Source organism: Pseudorca crassidens, chromosome 2 (assembly GCF_039906515.1).
Source record: "Pseudorca crassidens isolate mPseCra1 chromosome 2, mPseCra1.hap1, whole genome shotgun sequence".
Lineage (NCBI taxonomy): Eukaryota > Metazoa > Chordata > Mammalia > Artiodactyla > Delphinidae > Pseudorca > Pseudorca crassidens.
In genome coordinates, this window is record NC_090297.1 from 4,810,466 (window position 1) to 4,826,532 (window position 16,067).

Below are 16,067 nucleotides of genomic sequence, written 5' to 3' on the forward strand. Positions count from 1 at the left end.
GCAACGACAGGCACAAGCGGGCCAGGCACCCGCTCGAGGGGCCGCGGCGGCGCGGGCCGAGGGGGCGGGGCGCCGGTGAGGGGGGAGGGGAAGGGGCGGGACCTGGCGGAGGCGCGCCCCTCCCCCACCGCCCGCAGCGACGCCCGGACCCCAGGGCCGGCCGGCTCTCGAGCGCGGCGCCCGGCCGACGCCAGCCCCGAGGCCCCCGGCCCTCGCTGCCCCCCGAAAGCGACAGGCCGAGGGATCCCGGAGATTCCGCCGCGTCCTCCACTGCCACCGGGACCCCACGCGCCGGCAGCGGCTTCCCCGGGAACGTCCTTCAGCCCCGGGAGCACGCGGGAAAAGCCCCAACGCGCCAATGAGCGAGCGCCTTCCTCATGACGGTCACGCTCGGGGGCGGGGCTTCCCTTCGCCGCTCCCGAGTTCCGGGAACCCCCTTTGATTGGTCTGGACGGCCTGGGAAACACTGTAGTAACGCCCAATCAAAACGCCACGTCTCGGCCTCGAGGAAATATTCCGTGTCGGCCCCTTCCTGATTGGGCAGTTCTTTCGTGCTCTGGCCACTGGAAAGCTTTGTTTAGGTCTGGAAGGCGGGCTTTCCTGGGAGTGGGTGGGGAGGGGGCGTTGATTCTTGACCAATCCTTTCATTCCGTTGGGTGGTGACTAGCCAATGGGCCGGATGGATAGGACGCTCCTCCCGGAGAGTAGTGAGACCCCTGGTGCGGGACGATTGGTGGCGGGAGCGATGAGTGGCAGCCGCGCGGCCCAACGGGCTCAGTGCGTGGGCCGCGGGGCGGGGCCAGGGCGGGTGCGCGGCGGCGGCGGGGTGGCTGGGCCGGCGGCGGCGGCGGCGGTACGAGGCGCGCGCTCGGGGTCCCGGTCGCGAGGAGGAGGAGGATGTGGCGCGCGGAGGGGAAATGGCTGCCGAAAACAAGCCGGAAGGTAAGAGCCGGAGCGTGAGGGGCCGGGGGTGGCGCGGCGGGCGGCGGGACCCGGCCCCGCCGGACATCCCGGGCATCGGCGGCGCCGGGCGGGAGCGCGGGGGCGCGGCAGCGGCGGCGGCGGCGGCGGGCGGGCGCCCCGGGCCGGGGAGGGGGCGGCGGGTGGGGGGGCGGAGCGCGGCCGGGTCCTGAGGTGACACGCGGGGCGGCGGAGCGCGGCGCCGCACACCCCCACCCGGGGGCGGGCTGGGGCCGGAGGGGCGGGGGGCCGGCGGGCGGGGGCCGGGCCCAGCGAGGAGGAGGAGCCGCGGAGGGAGGGCCGGCGCCTCCCCCACCCGGACCGGGCATCCCCGCCGCTCCCGGGCCCGGCGCGGCCCCCGCCCCCCGCGCCGGGCCCGGTGGGGGCCGCGGGGCGGAAAGTTTATCCTCCTCAGGCCCCCTCCGGCCCCGCGCCCCGCTGCCCCGGACCGGTCCCTGTCGGGGCACCGCCGGCGCTCAGCCTCGCCGTCCCTGGTTCTCGGCGGCGGGGCCGGGCAGTCTCTGTCCAGCCTCACCCTGGAGCCCCGTGGGCGCCTCCCAGAGCCGGAGGGGTCCCCGCGCTTCTCCCCACCAGGGGGACCCCCTCCTGCTGAGCGTCCCCTGGCCGAAGGGCCTCGTGTGACCCCTCCCCCTTCCGTTCCTGGGAGGGGGCCTGCGCAGCATCCCCGCCCCCAGCAGTCGCTCCCATCCTACTCTTGCCCTTGCACCCCTCTCAGCCAGGAGGGTGGGGTCTTCGTTTCTGTGGCAAGTGATGATCTCCATATTCCCTTGCCCTTTACCTTCTGTGACCCTGATCCTCCTTTGGCAGAGGGGTCCGTATCATCCTCTCATCCTCTGTGGAATCTTTTGGGGCCTCTGCACACCATTTATTGACCCTTTTGTCAGGACAAGGGGACTCGGGCTCCCCATGTTCTTCTTCCCTCACCCAGTGGATAGTGGGGGCCTGTGCAGCTCTGAAGTCATTTCTAAATAGGAAAGCACATACTTCTTACAGATTATGCACGCTCTCCGCACACTTTCCTGGGTTAGGGTGAGCTCATTTCCTGAATACCCTTTGAGTTGCCCTCTCTCTCTTTTGGGAGGAACTGGACATTCCACTGCTCCTTTCCCCATCTGTCTCTCTCCCCTGACACGTCTCTCTCCTTGGAGTTTCTCGTCTGGGTGAGGGTGGTTGCCCCATCAGATATAGGGCCGGGGTCCCGGCAGTGACGGCCTGTGTCTGAGGAAAACGGGTCTATTTTTGCTTCCAGTTTACTCTCGCTCTTAGGTCGGGGCAGCATTCATCAGTTGACGCTACCCTCCCCCCCCAGAAAGAGGTTCATGTGCCCTTGGCTTTTGGTGTTCAGATTACTGTCTTCTGTGCAGTGAGAACCAGACTTCATACATCCTACATTCAAGAGACTTTGAACCTTCCCTGGAAATAAACTTCCCATTTCTTTTTTAAGAGAACTCATATCCTCCTTATGGCTTCTGTTTCCCAGTCAGCCATATTTAGTGAGCCTGTTACCTTGACTTTTTCTAATTTTCTTAAATTGTATTCATGTTGGCTGGGTAAGAAGAAGCCATATGCCTTTCCATCCAGAAAAGGGAGTGTAGACACCCATGTCGCCCACATGCCATTCGGGAAGAGGTTGCTAGTGTGCTCCTTGTTGTACTAGAACCTTCCTTGGACCCTGGTGTTGTCTCTCGTGGGATGCAAACATTTCTTTCAATCTTACAGGTTCCAGGTGAAGGGGAAATTTAGATGCTTTCTGTTTTTTTGCTGCTCTGGTTCCTTTTTGGCAAAAAATGATACTATGCATTTGTTTATATGTATATATGCACATAGGCATGTATTTATATGTGAAATCATATCCTTTACTTATACACAGGAAGTTGGAAGGGTTAGATGACTCTCTGTACATCTTGGGTGTATATGGGGACCTTGACGTGTAAGGACATAGCTATGTATCACTGTTGTTGGTAACTCTTCAGGCTTAGAGGAATCAGAAGACTCATTGATAAATGGCCAATTCTTAACCGCTCTTTCCTTTGTCATTTGTACTGTACTGAATAAGCAGAATGACATCCTGAATGTCCACCAAGTCCCTGAATACACAAAGTGTAGAGGGCTTGCCCATGTGCGCCAAAACTTAGGCGTTCTGAATTTAGGGGTGGTCTTCTCTGCTTGGTTCTTCACGGGGTGAAAAGTTCCCATCTTGACTTCTTTACTGCCGTGTAGGAGAGAGAGATTTCATGTATTTTGGGCACAGGATAGGGGCAGGTGAGAAGAATATGTGTTTCTGTGACAGAACTAGGAATGAATGGCCATAAATATGTCACTGTTTTATTTTGACCATTTAAATAATTGAGAGAGGTTGTGCACATTAGGAAAAGTTACCTTTGGGAAGGCCTGTGACACTTTGTGGAAGGGTGGGAGGGATGATTCTCCAGGTTTTCTCTGAGCATCACAGTTTGTGTATTTGGCCATTTCCCCTTGGCTCTGGGGCCCCTCCCTCCCCTCCCTCCCATAGCTGGAATGGTTGTTGGGTGCCTCACTCAGCAGCCCAGTCTTACTTTGGGACGGGTCGAGTGTGGAGCCCCGTCCTCCCCGACAAGCTTTGTCAAGACTGCGCTTTTGGACCTTGAAGCGCTTTTCTAGCCAGGAGACTCTCTACCTGGGTTACTGAGTCCGGGGCAAGGTTACCTGGAGGATTGCTCAGCATGAGTCGTTGACTTCACGGCTTTGCCTCTCAGTCAGTATTGAGTTATCCGGTGGGTATCATACCCATTGTCTGAAAGTTGTGCTTTTGACCTCAATTTCCTTTTTTTTTTTTTTTTTAAAGTTTTTATGCTATTTCTATTCTGCCTGCATCTATATTCAGTTGATGGAATTGTGTATTTTTAGGGTGTAGTATTAACGACCCTGGGAAAACAAGAGTTGACTATCTGCTGTATATGTTGGCGTGTTCCCAGTAGAGTCCTCTCTCTTCCAGTGGTGGATCCTCTCCTGCTCTTCCCTGTGCCACCGACTGCCTTTTGGAATTTTCCCTGCCCACCAGGGTGCTCCATTCCGAGGGCAGTAGAACGAAAATGGTAAAGGTTAGAGGAACACACTGGAGGTTAGTGTGCAAAGTTAATGTTCCTTTCTTGGAGTTTGATGCAGTTGTGCTTTCTGTGTCACCTGTCCCCGTAGATTATTGGAGATCAGCTTTTTCCTCTTACTTTTCCAGTGCACGGTCAGGTAGACAGGTTCTGTTCTCTTAATGATTTTTCTTTTTTATATCTTTCTGTTAGAGCATCACTCTCCCCTGCCCGCAGCCCCCTCTCCCCTTACCCCCAGCTTTCTGGACAAGGTTGGGTGACCCACGGGACATCTCTTCCCTGGCCTTTTTGAAGACCTGACTTATCCTGCGCCTGGGAAATGTTGGGTTTCTTCATCTCATTGTTCAGTGGATTCAGAATGTTGACGTGTTCGCGGCAACCTGTACTCATGGTCAGGTTGGGTCAGATTTTCCTTTTCCAAACAGTAGGGTTGCTCTTGCCTCCTCTTTGAGACATCTTTATATATCCTGCTTATCCACATTTTTCCATTTCTTTAGTTTTTAGGCTTTCCTCTTAAAATAACCTATTCTTTAGAGTCAGGTGGCATTATTTTAGCTCTCTGTTTATGCTGGGTGTGGCCCCTGTGCCTGGTGGGATTATATTTCTTTCTGGCTGCTTCTCAGTTGGCCCATCTTCTAGCTTAACATTTCTTCCCTTCCTGATTCCTCTGGGCCATTCTTCGTTTCCCATTTCCTGAGTTTTGGGGAAATACATCTTTGTGTGCAGTTGTACTTCTTTCTAATTTCCTTATGGAAAAAGCAACAGAAGGTGATTCTCATGTTCTCTTCCTTTCCCCTCCTAGTTGTGTGCATTGCCTCCTTTGTGAGACCTTTGCATTTGGCCGTTTGGAGAGAAGTTGTTTTTACATCCACGTTCCCATCACTGAGTGCATTCATCCTGGAGACCTTCATTCACTGAGCTTGTATTACGTGCAGGGATCTGTGTGTGCGTGGGGGGGCAGGTTATGTGACTGTTTGAGACCATAGGGGTCTTGTTAGCCTTTTAGTGCAAATGACATCGCTGCGTATCTTGTGCTTGTCTTTTTATGTATTCGTGTAAGGAATTCTTTTCTGAACTTGTTTGGATTGTACTCTTACAAAGAGATAACTCTAATAGTGTACTATCCCATTGAGCTTTTCCCTGTCCCTGCAGGAGTCGGGGTGGTGGAGAGGGTGGAGGGCAGACTGGGAGAAGCACTCAACAGCCTTCCTTCAGACTGTGTGTGGGGTGTGTGGGGGTGTGGGTGTGTGTGTAGAAAAAAGTAGTCAGTCTTCTTCCTAAATGTCTAGGTATAACTTCTAGGTCATTTAGATATATGTTGATTGGGGCGCTTGTATAACATTTGAACAGCAGCATAGTGGGGATTGTATAGAACATGAAATCAAATACATCCTTTCTAGAAGGAAGTGATAGAACATTTTCTCATGATTAACTGGTAAATTTCATATTATCAGCTAGTAAGGACAGTATGTGCTGCTGGTACATTTTCGCTGCCAGGAAGTGTTATATCTAAATTTTACGCCTAATTGTAGTGACCATTCTTAGGCTAGGTATCTGGTATACATATCACTGCTTTTGTTTATTATGTGACTTTTAATTCTTTACACTTTTTATTGGTACTGTTATTTGTGTCTTTTCTTTATTTTGGTAAATAGCCTTATAGTATTTTGGGGTGTAGGTTTGGTGTACCTAATGATGAGAGTAATGATAAAGAATTAACCTGAAGTGCACTTTTTCTTTTCCTCCTATGTTAAATCAGATTTCCCCTCTATAATATCTGTAGAAACCAATTTTGCTAGTGTTTCAGTCTTAAGAAGAGCTCTTGTTTAAGATTGTTGTAGTATGGGGTTTGCCATTGTCCTTTATCTGTGTGAATATGTGACTGAATATTTTCTGTGGGGACAAGGTGATGTGTGTTTCTGTTGTATTTCCATTATAACAGATCATTTTCTAAAATGTTCTGTATCTTCTGGAATTACTTACCATGATCTTTTTTTTTCTTTTTGATGTTCTAGGTGACTTAAATCCTACCTCCCTTTCTTCCCACAAGGTTTGTTTATTGCTCTTCTCATTGTTATTATAATAAAAAATTGTAGATTACTGTATTTATAACCTTTCTGTCATTCAGTAAAGAGGGATGCCCACCATTCTTTTTGTCCTGTAGTAAGAGGCAGTGTTACTCCTTGTAGGGAGATGGAATGGGATTTAAGCCACAAGGTAAGGGGTGATGGTAGTATTTGTAACTGGATAGCATCCTCGGTGAAACACTGTGTCCTTTTGGCGCCTGGGCCTCCCCGTGTAGAATTTTGGAAATTTTTGTTTTTGCTGCATTTAGCCAACTTCTTTCTGTTTCTTTGGCTTGATAACGATACACTTCTTTGGGCAGAGGCAGCAAGTATACTACTGATACTTCATTTGGGGCCTTCATTCACGAGGTAGTGTGGGGTCTTCTAATATCATGCTGCCTGTCTTAGTACCATCTCTGGTCTTTGGTGTCTTTGAGGGTGAGGGCAGGAAGTGTTCTGGCTCCGCTTCTATGTCCATAGAACATGAGTTAGGATGCACGGTCATTCACCCCCTATTCCAGATTATAGTGTGTAATCTGTCTTTCTTTTCTTTTTATTTATTTTTTGAATACCTAATCAGGTTCAGGATATAGTTGATCAGACGCTATTAGATCCCTGTATCTTGTGCCATCCATGGATGTCGTGGCCATCAGTCCTGCGATTAAGATGTGTTACCATTCTGTCATTGGGACTTGTAAACATATAGATGGTCTTCCATCCTGTGATATTTGTCACGTATTTGTAAGGAGAGTGTTTCTTTGTATATATTGACAAGGACAGCCATCCTTGAATTTTTTATATGGTGGGACGCAGTAAAGGGTGTTTTTTTTTCTCCCCATCAGTATGCTGGCTGTGTATTTCTGAGGTTCTCTTGCATCTTTCTGCTTTGAACGCCATTGCTTGTAGAAGGTCATGGGCCTCCTTGTGTAAAGATTGGTAATGCTTCCTGAGCATTTTTTAGTTCATTACCCTGGACTAAAAAAGAAATATGTACCCCACTGCAAAGAGAGGCCAAGTGTCAGCCACATTACTTCCCTTTTCACTTTTTTTAAAGAGGGTCGTTCATTTACTTTCAGCTAATTGACATACCGTAAGCTGGAATGACCAGAGATATTTTTGAAATGGTTCTTCTTCTACATTCACCCCAGTGTTTTGCTCATTCTTGGTAGAATTGCATGTTCTCTTCCACATGAGTCCCTCATTTGGAAAAGTGCAGTCCCATTTTATTTCTCTTTTTCAGATTTAGCAAGGCCCTTCAAGACATGTAATGAACGTATCCCTTTCTGAGCCTGTTAGGAGAGGGTATCGGCAGGGGAGGAAGACGTGCTGGTTGGGGCTGGACCCCTCACTCTGCTCTCAGCAGTATGGCTTTGTACTTACAGGTGCCTGATGTGACGTGCCTTCAAGTAAATGTTTGGGGCTGAGTTCTGAACAGTTTTAAACACGTCATCACCTGGACACTGATTAAGTGGCATTAATCTCACCCGTGATCTCACTTCCTAATGTCACCCAAAATACAACCCCCCCCACCCCCACCGCCCAAATCTAAAAACAGCACTCATAACAAAATCCCCAAAAAGGAAACCATGAAGGCCGGCTCTGACCCCGCCTCCTCTGCGGCTCAGCTGCTAGCTTTGGACACGTTGTCAGTCGCTCCTTTTTGCACAGACAGCCTTCAGTGGGGTTGGCAGGTGACACAGAGCGTTCAGTCATTTAACAGACCGTGCCGGTCTCTCCTATCTTTCCTTAGCAGTTACCACAAGGTAAGATCATGTATTTAGTCACTTAAAAACACTTGCCAAGTGGATTTTTCCTCCTTTATTTCCACCTAACCTTTAGAATGAATACTGGAATTTGTCTTCTCATGGTAATAGTGAGTTACTGTGTCCCTACTTTTGTGCCCAACCTCTATGAGAAAATGGGGCACTAACTCTCTGAAACGGCAGTCCGACTCACCAGGACTCGGACCTTCTCTCTGTGGCCTGCACATCATTGCGGAGATGACTTATAACTTACAGCTAAATCTAGTGTCTGTAACAAGTGATAAACCAGATATCTAAGTCTATTTAATCTTTTTTACAGCATACGTTTAACAGTATGTATCTGTGTTATATTAGAATGATATGCAGATACAGCCAGAGGTACTCCTGCAACTAAAAAAAAAGAAAGAGAGAAAGAAAACAAAGGCTTTTTTCTACTTTGAAAAACAGGTACTATCTTTTCTTCCTTCATCAGGGTTGATTTAGATTGCCAGAAAGCATTTCTGAGGGTACAGCAATACAATCAAGAGTTAGTCTTTTTAAAACTTAGATTTGGTTTTTAATTCTTAGCTGAAAAGTTATTTTTATTTATTTATTTATTTTTGCGGCATGTGGGCCTCTCACTGTTGCGGCCTCTCCCATTGCGGAGCACAGGCTCCAGACGCGCAGGCTCAGCGGCCATGGCTCACGGGCCCAGCTGCTCCGTGGAACGTGGGATCTTCCCAGACCGGGGCACGAACCCGTGTCCCCTGCATCAGCAGGCGGACTCTCAACCACTGCGCCACCAGGGAAGTCCCCTGAAAAGTTATTCTTGAGGAGGTATGTGCCCCACTGGTTTTCTGGGGCACATGGATATCAAACCATTTGGAAGCAATAAAAAGAAATTGGTACAAAGTGGGAGGTTATCAAAGAGAAGGAAAAGATGCGATAGTGAAGAAATTACCCTTTTATTTTATTTTATTTTATTTTTTACCCATTTATTTTTAAAAAATAATCTCAAAATGATGACTGTGATTGTAAATTCAGAAATTCTAAGGAAAAAAAATGGAACGTTGGTATGGTTACCATGCTGAAATCGGCAAATATACTTATTGTATGAAGAACACTCCCCAAAATGGGGATGCTTAGAAGATAAAGAAGTTGATGGGATTGGTTATTTTAAAATGTTAAGTGTTTTTTCTCTTTTAAAAAGTAATTGAAATAAAGTAACCCTTAGTTAAGAGAATGTAAACTTTAATGGAAGTTCAGCAGAATGAAACATTTAAAAAGTGAAATTTGAAGATAAGGATTTTTTATTGTGAATCCACAAGGGGGTAGTGATGTTCTATCAAAGATACTTGTGGTGGAAATGTGAGATGATCTCTTTTAACATTTTAGATTTTCAGATAAAACCGGTATGTTTGCATTTTAACTTAATAAGATCTTTTTAAAATGTTTATTGGCAAAATTGTTTACTGCTTAAATTAAAAAAAAAATCCGTTTTGGGTGAATGGCTATTTTAAGCCATGTGAGTGGTAAAGAAGAGAAAATGTCCCTGTAGTTTTGTGCTCTGGAGGGGTGATCGAGGCTCTGAGGGTCACTTATTTTCTAAGACTGTAATAATCTTAAGTTTCCTGGGAAACATTAGGAATCTAGGAATCAGTTACTTAAGTGTCCTGAATAATAGGATTTTAGTAAATTGTGTCTAAACTTCATAGAAGTTTGTAATACTAGTTGTATTTTTTTTTTTAGTAGTTGTATTTTAAGTTCTGTCAAGAGATGAAAAATGTGAACAGTCCACATACTAGCTATTCTTAATAGTTCTAAGTAAATCAGTTTTTTTTTTTGCAATACGCGGGCCTCTCACTGTTGTGTCCTCTCCCGTTGCGGAGCACAGGCTCCGGACGCACAGGCTCAGCGGCCATGGCTCATGGGCCCGGACGCTCTGCGGCATGGGGGATCTTACTGGACCGGGGCACGAACCCGTGTTCCCTGCACTGGCAGGCGGACTCTCAACCACTGCGCCACCAGGGAAGCCCCTAAATCAAATTTTTATAATCTCTTTTTTTATTAGTTTATATTACATCATTAGATAAAAGCATTTTTTCCCCTGTTACATAAAAATTCCAGTAGCTTGCCTGAGGTCACTGAGTCCCACCCTGTATATTCAGAATTGTTTAAATATTAGGCATGGGGCTTCCCTGGTGGCGCAGTGGTTGAGAGTCCGCCTGACGATGCAGGGGACATGGGTTCGTGCCCCGGTCCGGGAAGATCCCACATGCCGTGGAGCCTGCGTGTCTGGAGCCTGTGCTCCGCAACGGGAGAGGCCACAACAGTGAGAGGCCCGCGCACCGCAAAAAAAAATTAGGCATGGTTTGGCAATGCCAGATAGGTTTTAGTGAAGAACTAAAACTATCTTGTGTGTTCTTTTTTGAATGTGATGGCACACGGCGGGAGGAAGATTTAAGATGCGAATGAGACTTTGTTCTTATTTAGAGACATAGCTAACCATACTTTAAAAAAAATAGTACTTTTAACAATAATATGAAATATTTCCATGGTTTAGAAGTTATGATTGTTCATGGCATATGCCATGTGTATTTTTCATATTTGGCCTAGGGAAAAGGTTGTTAATGTGGTTCTTTCTCTCTCTCTCTTCTCTCTTTTTTCCCCTCCCTTGTTTTGAGCAAGGGCTTTTTCTATCTTATATCCTTTATTAAATGACTAGTGGCTTAACATCCCCAAAGATGCACTGTTTCTTCACAGACTACCCTGAGCTCTGCTGGGAGCTGAACTATGACGTCAGCGTTTTCATTCATGAGTTTGGTTCTTCCAAATCTCTTCTCTTGTTCTGTGTTCCCAAGCTGAGTTCTGGCACATGGACAAATCAGTTTACCATCAGCCCATAAATCAGCGATAAAAGGTAAAACAAAAGATAAGATACTGGAGTTGTTTCAACAGAGCTGGAGTTGCTCATGCTGATTTGCATCAGTGTAGCTTGGACAAGGTTTCTGGCGAAACAGATTGAATCCTAAAAACAGTCAGTTTAATTATCTCATGATTTTGTGGATTGAGCTGTGTTGTGAACATATTGACACTACATTTTTGTTCTCCCATGAAGTTCAGGGTGCTGTGCTGTAGCTCCTTTGTTATAAAGCAGCATTTCTGTTGTAATTTGGCTAAATCAGAGGATTCTACTTTATTTCAGAGAGGTTAGGCCTGCAGATTAAATTATATTCTATGCAAATTACTTTTGGAATACATTTGGATTTTTTTTGAGGGGGGAGGGATTCTCTTCCTCTTGAAATATTTTAAATAACTATTGTTTGATACTTAGAGTTTCAGTATGTTGTGATTATAATTATGTAACTGGCATGGCAGCTCTTGTGTCGGAGTTGGGTTTTATCTTCCTAGATCACATACTCCTGTAGCTGTTGACTCTAGCTTCTCCTCCAGGGAGGTCACTGCTTGTAATTTAGTGCTGCGTGAGAGCAGTTCTTGAAGAAATCTTGTTTGGAGTTTGCCTCTGCAGGGCCGTGTTGGAGGCTGAGCCTCTGGCGTCTGGCATCTTTCGGGCCTCCTGTAGTTGATGAATGGTGAGCTATAAAAAAAAGTTCATTTTCTCTGGTTTCTTGGGGGTTTGTTGACTTTCCAGTTATTTAATTGCCAAGAAACATCTAGAAGTAAAATGTGTTATATTTAAAAATCATTTTGGCTCAGTTACAATTTATGGTTAGAGATGATTCAAATTGCAACCATTTTGATTGATACCCAGTGTTACTCCTGAGATGACTTTTTAAACCTCCTGACAACTCAGAGATATTGTCTTCTCCCAGCCTTAAATGAAATGAGAGCTTGGTGTTCCTTTAGGTTGAGCCAAGTTTTCTGGTGGGGAACAGAGATTCGTGGTCTGTTATTTAGCTTCCTCCTTTAAGTAGATGCTCTGAGGAAAAAAATGAGAGCAAGTAGACATGCATAAGCATTTGAAGCTGACTTAAATGACATTTATTATTTTCTCTAAGAACTGAATCATTTTAAAATTATTTAAACACAATCTCCAGGAAGGAATCTAATTGTAAATACTGTTGAAAAAAGGAATAGTTAATGGTAGAGGGTTTCCGTAAACACGCAGTCATTTTCAAAACGGTGTTCTACTGTGTACTGCTGTAGGATTTATGAAAAGTTACGGGTTTTGATATCAGATTTCAAAATGTTGGGCAGCCTAGCTGTAGTGCCAGCAATATCATTTTTGTCTTACCCTGAACCAAACAGTGCTAGATGAGTCCTCTGGCCACAAAGGCTTAGGTTTCCTGTATGGCTTTGAGAACAAGTCCACTGTGGTTCCCAGCGCGTACTCTTCTCTTTCAGTAGCCAGGAACACTGGCGAACAGGAGCAAGGACCCCAGCTAGAGGTGTATTTGCTGTGCTTGCTGCCACTTCTGTAGGCTGGGTGCTAGAAGCCTCTCTCCCTGGCCTCTGCAGCCTTCTCTTCCTTACCAGATCCTACTTCGTCACTCTTGATTCTGGCTCAGCATCTCATCTTGCTTTTCCTAGGCTTCTGCTCTCGTGTAATGAGTTAGTCGGTCATAATTTTAAGGGGATTCACGTGTTGGGTAGAGGGTAGTCCTGGTGACAGCCTCTAAAGTTCCTTCCCAATCTGACTTATGATGCTAAGAAAACGAAGTTGCATGTGTGGGATTTCGCTTCATGGCTTGCTGTGCTGGTGTGCAGCTGTCTTATTCTGTGTAACTCTCTTTTCCTTTTGAGGTACTTGCTCCAGGTCAGGCCGTCTGTGTACGAGGAATTTGAACTATAGTCACCGAGGTGCCTCCTTTCTGGTATACGGAGAGGGCTTAATTTTTTAGGTCTAACACGTTGCGAGTTAAAAATTGCAAAAGAAATTGTTAAAGTTGTTAAAGATGCACAGCACAAAAATGTTCATTCTGCTTAGTTATTCCCTGTGACACATTTCAGGTCTTTATTCTAATATGGATGAGAGTTTATAGTGTTGGAAAAACAGACTTAGATAATACACGATTACAGATGCAAAAGTGTCTGCTAACCTCAGACATTTATGTTTAAGGTAGTATTATTTATATTCATTTAGCTTTATTTCCTGGAGTTGATTAGTATAACTGTTATTAGGATGTATCTATTGCTAGACTCTTCCTACTAAGAAACTCTTGTGGATTGGGGAGTTTCGGTGAGTCCACTGTAATTGATCATATAGCATCTTCACTTGTGCATACTGCCCGGGCTGCTCCAGGCCTGGCGTTTGGAGATACCTTGAATATAATTTAGTTTTTGAAAGTTTCTTTCATATTTAAAGATACTGAGGGTCAAGTTAAAGTTCCCGGTGTTCTTGGCAACATTCTCTGCCTTATCCTTTCTGTCTCTGCCATTATGAAATGTGCTGGCTGAATCATTTGCTTTGACAAAGCTTCTGATGGAGGTCTCTTCCTCATTTAATTTTATCAGTAACAGGCTGTTGTGCTTACAAAGAGAGCTATAACAAGCGGAAGGTGACGAGTGGGGTACTCAACATTTTTGAAGTACTTGTTTTTCTTCCTAGGGGTCCTCTAGAAATTGATCATGGATTACTTGACCAAGTTCAAGGCCCAGAGGTTTATTCCAGGCACTCTGGGAGGCAAGGACCATCAGTCTTTTTCCACTGAATCTGATTATTCTACAGATGAGCCATTGCTGCCCGTATGGGTGTCTTCTGATGCAAATCAGGTGATAGTGGCAGCCTTTCTAACTGGGCTGGATCTCCTTGACAGCCGGTGTGTGTCCTCTGCCGGTATTTTTAGGCTCCAGCTTCTGTGGCCGGGGCTGGAGGAGCCGAGGATGGACTTAGCTGCCCTGGGGCTGCTCCAGGTGGTTGCGGGTGTTCTCTGCCGTCTCCCCGCCAGCGCCTTTAGCACCACCTTGTCGCTTGATGACAGAGCATAGACGGAAATCCCTGTTTAATACAAAAGAATGAAAAAGTCGTGGTTTTCAGAGCGCTTTTAAAGATAAACAGTGGTGAGCGGTGATGGTGCACAACGGCGTGAATGTACTTAATGTCACTGAATTGTACACTCAGAAAGGGTTAAAGTGGTACATTTTAGGTTATGTGTATTTTTCCACAATTAAAAAATAACCCCAAATGGATTTAAAACCCAATGAGAAAAGTAGCTATAAGGAGCTAAAAGTAAATGTATGGCAATGTTTTCATTACACTAAGTTGGCAGGTTGTGCCTTAAATAAAGCATCAAAATCCCTTGCCCCCCCCACCCTGCTGACCCCTGCATGCGCGTGCGCGCGCGCGCGCGCGCGCACACACACACACACTAAATGAACATCAGATGGCTCTGAGGTTCATTTATATAGAAAGTGGACACTAGGACACTTGATGTCAGGGAGGGGAAGCTGGCCCTCCTTTAGTTGGAGCTGTTTTTCTTGCAGGGAACACAAGCCACTTAGGTTAAGTGAAGGTGGTTTTTGTATAAGGAGAGCAGAGGCCAACTGGACAGTCTGGGAACTGCACCCGGAGAGCCTGGAGTGGCCTTTTCCTCTGGAGCCCCTGGGGCTGAGCGGGGGTCATGGCTCTGCTGGCCCCCCTCTCTGCTGCTCCCCGTTTCTCCTTGCACACAGGGCTTCTCACTCGCACGCAGGCGTCTTGCCTCACTGTAGTTGGCACGCAGTGGGCAGGGGTCCCGGTCATGGCTTCTGTGCCTCCTGACTCTGGTTCCAGGGCTCACTGTCATCTGACTCCAGTCTCTATGGCGTGTGTTTAAAATACTCTAGACTGAGGTTTGGACTGACTCCTCTCAGCCACTTGCTTTGTTCCATGGCTGGGTGTTCACCCCGGTCCGGTGCACGCTGAGAGAGGGCTGGTTAGGGTTGCTGGCCTGCTGATCACTTAGAGGGGCTTAAGGTGAAGGATTGTGGGAGAAGGGGACTGTAGCAGGGGGTCCTGATGCCTTGACCTCTGTCTCCATCAGACAGTGTAAAAGAAAGAATATTGACTCCAAAATGGATTTCTCATGTCCACTCGCTATAGCGAGTAAACTTTTTGCAGAGAAAATGTTCCCTGTGGCTACAGCTATGAGGCGGAGCATCCTCAGCCAGCCAGCCCACTTGTGTGTGGAGCAAGTCAGCAGTGGGTGTAGCAGCTGTCCCAGGGCTCGTGCTTGGAGTGGTGGTGAAGCAGCCGGGACCCGTGGGAACCTGGTGGCCTGGCAGCCATTGCCCTGGTGGTTCTCAGGGAGAACCAGGCAGTGTGAGGGATGCCAGTGTCTTCTGAGGTGTCCCACGGTTGAGATGCTTGGGTGGGCTCCCTTGCCTTTCCCCTTCTTGTGGACCACTAAACCTGGACGGTTGGAGACATTGCCTCTGAAGAGGGAGTCTGGAGGGAGGAAACGGAACAGCCTCTGTCTTAAGCACATGCGGCTACCTGTATGCATACTTGTTTGGCTTTTTCTTCGTATCCTTCCTGCGTCTAATCTCAGGTTTTTCTTGATTTCTCATGGTAGAAGGAGGAAGTAAAATTATAGTAAACAGTAGAAGGCTGAAAGCAGTGGTTTGGAGGTCTATGTAAAAGGGCTAGTAGCCAGCACACCAATGAAGTCTGAAAATACAGCTGCTTAGTAATTGATGTTTCATAGTGATGACCTTGAGTGTATTCACAGAAGCAATACTAAGTATGCTCTGCTTAACAAAAGAGGAAAGTATATAATGTTTTAAAGATACATAAAGGGATTTGATTCCTTTTTAGTAACAGCTTTATTGAGGTATAATTCATATAACATAAAATTCACCCTTTTAAAATACACAGTTAAGTGGTTTTTAGTATATTTACACAGTTGTGTAACTATCACCACTATCTAATTCTAGAACATCTTCATCACTCCAAAAAGAAACCTCTACCCGTGAGTAGGCACTCTCCTTTCCTCCCTCTCCTCTGCTCTAGGCAATTAGAAATCCACTCTCTGTCTTTATGGATTTGCCAATTCTGGACATTTCATATAGATGGAATCCTACAATATGTGGCCTTTTGTGACTGGCTTCTTTCCCTTAGCATAATGTTTTCATCCACGTTATACTATATATCAGAACTTCATTTCTTTATGGTGGAATAATACTCTATTATATAGATATACCACATTTTATTTATCTGTCCACCAGTTGATGGACATTTGAGTTATTTCCACTTT

At 46.5% G+C, this 16,067-nt stretch overlaps 1 protein-coding gene across 4 annotated transcripts in view; it reads left to right on the forward strand.

Annotated features, from left to right (window-relative positions):
- Nucleotides 1–783: 783 nt before the first annotated feature.
- Nucleotides 784–16,067, forward strand: part of CAMTA1 (calmodulin binding transcription activator 1) — an 892,953-nt gene continuing 877,669 nt past the window's right edge. The window contains exons 1-2 of one of the 4 annotated variants that reach the window (XM_067718840.1): nucleotides 797–942; nucleotides 6,080–6,114. In XM_067718840.1, coding sequence (XP_067574941.1) covers nucleotides 918–942; nucleotides 6,080–6,114 — 60 coding nt within the window. In that variant the 5' untranslated portion in view covers nucleotides 797–917. Of the gene's footprint in view, nucleotides 943–3,955; nucleotides 4,082–6,079; nucleotides 6,115–16,067 lie in introns of all 4 variants that reach the window. The other 3 variants (XM_067718895.1, XM_067718873.1, XM_067718851.1) reach the window with 3 other exon arrangements.